At 32.2% G+C, this 8,932-nt stretch overlaps 1 protein-coding gene across 1 annotated transcript; it reads right to left on the bottom strand.

The window, feature by feature from the left end:
• Nucleotides 1-871: 871 nt before the first annotated feature.
• On the bottom strand, nucleotides 872-8,461 carry LOC145672892 (uncharacterized). The gene is made up of 3 exons (XM_081742091.1): nucleotides 8,391-8,461; nucleotides 7,599-7,698; nucleotides 872-5,439 (listed from the first exon to the last, which is right to left on the bottom strand). Exon 3 carries the CDS (start codon nucleotides 5,429-5,431, stop codon nucleotides 1,184-1,186), a length of 4,248 nt encoding a protein of 1,415 aa, XP_081598217.1. The 5' UTR covers nucleotides 5,432-5,439; nucleotides 7,599-7,698; nucleotides 8,391-8,461; the 3' UTR covers nucleotides 872-1,183.
• Nucleotides 8,462-8,932: the final 471 nt, after the last annotated feature.

Genomic DNA, 8,932 nt, shown 5'->3' with positions numbered 1-8,932 from the left:
GAACAAGCAAATATTGCGATACCGCATTTTGTAATTTCATGTTTTAGGATATATTTATAACCTCGGTTGACTTTTGATTCATGTTATTATTAAACTTAATAAAATAATAATTAATTGAGTGAATATATGAATTTGATATTGTAATTTTATGAAAAGTATAAATATTGTGCCTTTATCTATACTTTATTTTTATGCATATGAAGTATATGTATTCTTTCTTTATCTTATACAGAATACACATACTTTAGTATAATGTACGTAAATAAGTTTATATAATAGTATATGAAGCATATGTATTCTTCCTTTATCTTATACAGAATACACATACTTTAGTATAATGTACGTAAATAAGTTTATATAATGGTATATGAAGCATATGTATTCTTCCTTTATCTTATACAGAATACACATACTATTTGTATTAGGTACCTTTCTATTTGTATAGGACGTAGAAATTAAAGGCATGGATGTAAGTTTTAAAAAATTTATTGTAAAAATAATGACAAAATATTATATATAATAAAAAAATGTAAATATAATAAAATGAAAATGTAAAATATATAATAAAAATTAAAAATTGAATGTATATAATAAAAATAAAAAACGAATGTATATAATAAAAATAAAAATTGTAAAATATATAACAGTTGATTAATATAATGATACATACAGTGTTCTATTGATTGTACTTGATTAACAAAATAATTTAAGCTTTGACAAATGGTATTTACGCTATATGAAAAAAAAATCTATTTACAATATATAAAAACTATTTACAATATGAAAAAATGTATTTACAAATTTACTATATGAAAAAATCTATTTGTAACATATGAACAATTTATAATATATAAAAACTATTTACAATAATATACACATTATGTCTTAAATACAATATACATAATTTAAAATATTATTTACAATATGAAAAATATTATTTACAATATAAATTATTTAGGGCATGAGAGGCTGTAAAATATTTAAAGAATTTGATAATATAGCATACCCGGGAATAACATGATAGAGTGTATAATTGTTACGTGTTTCCTTTTCATTCATTCATACCACTATTTATATTTTTACCATTTATTCATTTATTTACAGTTTGTTCAATTTTATTAACAAAATATATATATTTTTACATTACATTCATGCATTCACACATTCACACATTTGCCAACCATTAGGCACGGTACCCAAAGGGTAATGTCCTGTAGTCAGTCGTGCTGTCAGGATTTAATCGTCGTCGCTTGTTGGATACCATTTGATGGGTCTTTGTTTCAGGACGCGAAACGATGACAAATCCGCGCTTACGGGTAATCCTACCTGGGATGTTTATTGTTTTCCTTTCAATTTTTCCACGAACCAGGTTGTAAAAATGCTCAAAATTTATTTCTTCACGCGTTCTATAATCCAAAGTGATACCCCGAATTTTATACACATAATCAAATTTTCCCGTCCCAATTTCTTTTAACCTATACGCATAATTTTTTGGCCCCAGACCTATAAATTTGTCTATTTCCCACCCCTCTTTTACTTCGTCGGTTAGTTCACCCAAGTAGGGCCCTAATGTAAGCGGAGATTTCTCATTACGGCGTTGTACAAACATGATGCTATCAGTATCACAATACAACACCTTATCGCGACCTACACTTGTCATCAAGTCATACAGTTTTAACCGCGCCCATGACGTAATGAACGCCGCAAGAACAACGTTTGAAAATTTCCAGGGCTTATTCTTATTTTCCGTATTATGAAAAGTAAGAATAAGATGTTTATCTCCAACGGGTAATACGCTTTGTACCTCGTATTGCGGTGCCCATAGATAATGCAAAAATTTTTCTGGTGTGTCAACAATTACGGATTGCGACAAGTCCGTTCTTTGTCCCCATTTCCCATAAAGCGAATTGAGGAATATCTTGGAGATATACCTCAGACCCGGGTTCAATTCAATATTATCCTCCATTAACTCTATGCCTTCATGGGCATAATAATCTGCTACGTATTTTTCTTTGTCTCCTTTGGTTTGACATGATGCAGGAAAACCTGAAGCCTCCTGCTTCATTTGGAGGAAGGAATTCACGTAGTTGCGGAACAAACTACGCGAATTACGATCCTCAGAACCGAACAGTTCGAATTCCCATACTTCAATAATTTGCAGAATTTTATATCCGGCCTTTAACGCTTTATGAAGTTCTGGGGTACAATACGTGTCTGTTAAGGCACGCTCGGCGTCGCAATGCGTGCAATCATTGATACCTTCTTCCATACACGTGCGACATAAGCCAAACATAAGTCGACCGTTACACGTATATGGGAGCACCGGAAAATACAAATCTTTTGGGGGCAAAATGGTGCATTTTACTAACCCATTGATACTTCCCACATCTGGGAAGTCCGGCCCCTTGTATATTTTTGGTTTACCTACGGGCATTGGTTTACGTGCCATTACCCAAGGATACAATGATGTTACATCATAATATGCAATGAACTCATCGGAAGTACATTCGTACAACGCATTGAAACACTCGGTCCGACCACCATGAAAACCGTCCTTGGGTACAAGGTGATCAACAAGATCTTTACACTGAGTTTTAATAAACTCTTGCAAACTCTTGTCATTTTTCACCATGTGGTCCCAATCACATTCCCACATTTCAACGAGATTAACACCTCGTTTCTTGAGGTAATTAGCTTTTATGATGGTCTTTTCGAAGCGATCTTGTAGGGATGTACTATCCTTAGAGGCAGAATCGAGACTGACGTGGCGCAATGCTGTAAAACAACACTTACACCCGTGGAAAAAACATCCATGAAACTCATAAACTGTATTTGTTTTACTATCATACCCATCGACTTTATATTTACCAATACGCCTTTCCAATCCATTCCCTGAATGTTCAATTTTATTACCTTTGGTACGTTCTAAATACCGTAACCAATACAAAGCTTTTAGACTTTGCCGATCACGATGATCGAACCCATAAGGCGGAATAATTGGAATGACCTCATTTGGTAAATATAAGGACCGATAAGTTAAAATTGCCAAACTTGCAATTGTAGGGGAGGAAATAAAACACTGGATACCATTCGTTTTTTCCTCGATTAAGTTCGAAAACTTAATCACAGCTTCTGCAAGAATCTTAACGTCATTCCTACAGTATTCCATCATCTCGTATTGGAGATCATACTCCTCGCCGCTTAAAGCACGTTTTTGGTGCCAGGCGATTAATTGTCCCCGTTCTTTCGGGCTGAGACTGTCTGCATCAAAATACTCTAAAGACGGAATTTTGCCTACATAATTTTGATTTTCGGATGTGTTAAATAAATATGGGAAATATCCCTTTCGCAAATTGCCAGATAAACCTAATGCTTCAGGGAGCCGGGACAATTTGACTCCCATATACAAATATGTGTCACGGAAATAGATTTTATTTCCAAGTCTCATTTCTACAATTTTTTGGCCCGTCATTATTACATCAGGTACAAGATCATGTTTTTCTATTAAGGTTCTTGCACAGAACTGCATGTCATAGTTACTTCCATTATGTGAAAGTACTATGATCTTTTTGAACATTGGCCGACTTATTAGCACGTGACTAATAAATCCGTCAATATCCTGGAAATCAAACTTACGGGATCCATTTTTATCTCCACACACAAAGCAGGGATCATCCAACTTTGTGTCTTTGCATTTATGGCAAATATTAATACAATTTACAAAATTCACGCAATGTTCTCGTTCTCCCCGTTCATTTTTGGGTAATAACATCGTCTCCACGTCAAACACAATGTACAAGAAGGTATCGACATGCTCAACTTTGGCAGCCTGAACAAAACAAATATGGTCACCATCCACATGCATGTAGCATGCTTTGCAGAAATGTTCACCACATTTGTGTTCAGACTTCCTATTTCGCATATCGAACATATCACCACAATCGGGACAAACTTTCTTTAATTCACACATTGTCTTGCCACGTGCAATTACATTTTTATGATTGGCAAAACACTCATGCGAAGGAAACAGTCGTAAACAATCATTACACTCGCGTTTAATATCGTTATTACAAGGCTCATGATATTTTTCACACGCAGGACACTTATATACACACCTATGATATTGTACATTATTATATCCTTGCAGACAATAGTGACAATAATTGTACTTGTCCAAAAGTGTAGTAATATTGGTAATCAGCTCATAATGCCCTTCTGTGTACAAAATTAATATTTGTTTGTTTGCATGAATTCCCGGATATATTATATTATACTCCCGAGTCATTTTGTTTTTCTCATAAATAACAATTTGATATTCGGGGGTTAGTTTGTTTTGGAATTTTTTCGCATCAGTAATAGTGCACCCATTTTGATGCTCAATGGTAACATCAGCATCATCGCACAAATCCTTGGCCTGCTTCAACAATCGCTCAGGATGATTCTTTAGCTCGTACACGTAGTTACGACGCTGATCAGCCCTACCCTTCCCGAGGATGATAGCCTTAGGAAGACAATAGACATTTCTTTCCATAGGGATGGTACACTTTTCCAAAAGCGTTGCATAATCCTCATATTTGGCCGATCCACGGGTTCGACCCCTTCCCTTGCGTGGATTAACAATATGGATCTTAAAATCCACCTTTTTCCCAAAAAGAAAATGTTCATTACTATTAAGCACGTTTTCAATGGTACGGAATAATACATCAGGGTTCAATTCCTTTTTAGGACGCCATGTCATGTACACCGGTTTGTTTAATTTTGACGCAGAACTTTCAATAGTAATACCGATGTACATATCATCATCGACGTCATTTAGCGTATGTTCTTGTACAAATTCAAATAATGAGCGAATATATGTTTGCGGGTCTTCGATTCCAGTAGTGCGCATACGCTCAACAGTAACTTCCTTTCCACGCAGACCAAAGTAAGGATAGTGCTTAGTTTTACTATTAACAATGCGAAAATAATCCCGTTTGCCTGCACCATACAATGTAGGTTCCAATGTAGAACATGTACTATGTTCTGGTGCAGAACTCGTACTAGCCCCTGGAAGAACACCCAATAACTCGTCGGAATCATCAGCAGTTAAGCCCGTAGTCTTTCCTGCAGACACAAATTCCCTAAATTTTTTACGCGCTAAATCCCGCATGTTATTTTGACGGAAGAAGCCCACACGATATAAATCAACAATATCCTTTGCGGACTTACAACTTGTCAAAATAACAAGTGGGTCATGCCCAAAATGTTCCAATAATGCACGTATTAAACGCGCATACTGTTCGTTATATATACGGGTTCCTAATGCATGACATTGTGTCACCACCTCCCACGTAAAGAAAATCTCTCCTGCATCGTTGTATCCACGAGATTCCAACATCTGCAACACGGCTTTAATTGTGTTGGTGCCTTCGTACGATCTAACAGATGCCATTGTTGAATCTAATTTAAACAAACAATTAATTAGTTATTTCACCTTATTATTATACACTAATTTATATTACTTAGATATTTTAATTTACTTTTATATGTAAACTTTAATTGACGTAATTTCCTAAATACGATATTTACACCTTGGAGTACAAAAACAAACTGAACTATGTTTCCACGTAAGATCAAATTTGTATATTTTCCAACCACTATTATGGCCAAAAGCTCACTTACACAGGTTCGCACAGTAGAACTGCTTCATGTAGAATAATCAATTAACAATTTTGAGCTTCTTATATACACGCAGATATGGATTATTCCCAAAATTTTATGCGAACTTTTCTGACAATAACCAACTTATAATTTACCAAGTAATTTCTTCGAAGATACTGTTTAATTTTATCAGCTAACAACACTTTCCGATAACTAATTGCACCCCGTAGTATAAATCAGGAACGTCTTTACAATTTCAATAATTCTTCACTACTGACTGACCGCTCTGTTTTGCCTGTCTTATATACACGAAAATATTGTAAATATCACACGAAGTTTTCCGAACATTAACGAAATTTTCCGAACATTAACGAATTTTTCCGAAGATTGCCGAAAAATACCAATCCTATATTAACACTGTTTATTGAAAATATAATTAAATGTTTAGCGACAGATCCTGATAACTATAACTCCGTAAGTTTGTCAGTTTTACAGAACCAGCAAATCCACTCAAAGTTTCCAAGAACACTAAATGACAAAATCCTGTAATATTTATCTAACTGTTTTGCAATTGCAGCACACAACGTACAAACAGGAACGTCTTCACTGCACCAGTCCTTCTTCTTCTATAGTGAACCGCCGCGGCTTGCTGAGCCGTATTTATACTTTCGGAAATGTAATCTCGTACCCAAATGCATTTAGTTTGTAATCTCGTACCCAGATACACTTACTTTAAAGTCTCGTACCCAATCGTGCTCAGTTTGTAATCTCGTACCCAAATACACTTACTTTAAAGTCTCGTACCCAAATATTTTCGTTTGTAATCTCGTACCCAGACGACATAAAATATTTTCTAAAGTAATAATGTTATTTTACAAACATGTATTACTTAAAGTTATGTGACGTTCTCGAAGTTTCCCGAACTTAACCGAATGTTTCCGAATATTTAATTTTACGGGCAATAATATTTTCATATTTGAAAAAATGAACATATCTGATGTGAACATTCCAATGAATAAAAATCATTTCAAAATAACATTGGCAATAAAAAAATCCAAGTAGTAATAAACAGAAACACAAATTAATAAAAATAACATAGTAAACAAAACACATCAAATAAGAAATAATTTAGCAAAAATCAATTAAGAAACAAGGTTAGAAAAAAGGTTTAGAATAGTTTATGACCCAAAGCATCAGAACTTTATCAGACAAACAATATAGCAGAGATTTAAAGAATATACTGAATTAATCCACATAGGTTAGGAAACCCATATTTAATTAAACCAATTATTAAACAAACAACAGCATAGAAACAGCAGATTTTAAAGATAATGCAGTTCTATTCAAAATAGCATTCAAATAATTAATTGTTACAAATTATAGTTAAGAAAAATTACGTATGGTTAAAATGAAAGTTCGATTACTTACAAATCATAGTTAAACACCAATCAACAGAGAAAATTTATTAAATAGGATTAGCAAAAATTAAAATAATTAAATCATATTAGGAAAAGCATCATTATTTAAAAGATCAATTACTAAATTTAAAATACGTATAGTTAGAGAAAGCATATTAAATTAACAAACAAAATAAGAACAAATAAAATAATTAATATGATAACTGTTCTACAGTATTCAATGAAATGCATCAACAAAGAAAACTAATATATTTAATAAATATTTTGTGACTTTCTATTATTCAATTTGTAAATTTTGATTTATTGTAACTATTTTTTATAATGCACTACTAATGAAAGTTTGTTAATTGTAATATTCAATTCTTCAAAATTATGTTATTTTTTTTTGTGTGTGATTAATCTTCTTATATACTCTTTATATTATAGTTTCATTAGATTAAAATATTGTTTTTATTAATTCATTTATGTAAGTAACAATTATTTTTATTTCTATTTATTAACAAGTTTTAAAGTTTAAAAAAAATGTATATGAACACTTACCGCCGCTGGAAAGACAGGAAATCCTTATCTAAATGTTCTTAGATGTCAAATAAAATATGAGAAGTGATAAATTCACACTTGAGGATGAAACACTTGAATGCTGTAATAACAAAGAAAGACAATATTACTTTACATGAAATTATATTTCAGTATAAAAAAAAAAATTTGAAAATGTATATTACTAAACTGTAGAAATTAATTTGTAAAAATTTAACTATGTTGCATGCTACAAAAATTTTTAAGTGGTGTTAACAAACTGCATGCTAAAAAATTTTTAAGTGGTGTTAACAAAACTGCATGCTAAAAAACTTTCATGTGAACAAAAAAATAAATTCAAAAATATGTATGCAAGAAAAAAATGTATTAGTTGTTAACAAAAAAAATGTATGTTGTAAATGGAAACATGTTATAAACTTTATGTTGTGCAAACAAATGCACGCTCTCAAAGAAATAAGTAATGCAAAATAATTCTTTCAAAGTAATCTGCATGTTACAAAATAATGCACGCCATGACAAATGAAATAATGCAAAATAATTCTTTCAAACTAATCTGCATGCTACACAAGCTCAAAGCAGCTACGCTGTGATTATTTTATTCGTTCGTGTTATTTTATTTTATTGGTTCATTTGCTTTTTTGTTTAATCACTTCATTAGAAGTTCCGTGTTAATTATTTGTTTCGAAAATACTAAGCTCGTTTTTAAAATTAGAAAGTCGTAAGAGCAGCTACGCTGTGAACTTAGAAAAAAAATCTTAAGCACAAACTATTATGTAAGTTGTCAATGATACTTACTTTACTTCTGTGAACTTTGATACTTTGGAATTCTGAATTCCGCTGCAACTTTTACTCCAAGTAGTTACCTCCAATGAGTTGGCCTGAAACAATGAAACATTACTAAGTAACACTTGTAATTTATTTTCCTAATTATTTTTAATTGGTTCGTATCTTTTACGGATCGCTTCTTTTTTTATTGGTTCGTGTTATTTAAAATAACACTCATTTTTAAAATAAGAAGCTCACAGCAGCTACGCTGCGATTATTTTATTCGTTCGTGTTATTTAATTTTATTGGATCATTTGCTTAGCAAATTCAAAAGAGAAACTTTGTTTCGAAAATACTAACTAAGCTCGTTTTTAAAAATAGAAAGTCGTAAGAGCAGCTACGCTGCGATTATTTATTTTCTCGTTTGTTACACAAACTCGTTTTTAAAATATTTTATTGGTTCGCTTCTTATTTTTTATATTCTCCTTTCTTATCTTTTATTGGATCGTATGCTAAAGCATACTTCTAAGAACACTTGCAGTGTGAACTTAGAAAAATTTCTTATCTTTCTA

Source organism: Thermobia domestica, chromosome 16 (assembly GCF_964235325.1).
Source record: "Thermobia domestica chromosome 16, izTheDome1.hap1.1, whole genome shotgun sequence".
NCBI lineage: Eukaryota > Metazoa > Arthropoda > Insecta > Zygentoma > Lepismatidae > Thermobia > Thermobia domestica.
The sequence above is the reverse complement of the archived record's forward strand: the minus strand, read 5'-3'. Positions and strand labels throughout refer to the sequence as shown.

What these genes read in the sequence shown, in the direction of transcription:
- LOC145672892 (XM_081742091.1), bottom strand. Translation starts at nt 5,431, where the DNA reads ATGGCATCTGTTAGATCGTACGAAGGCACCAACACAATTAAAGCCGTG.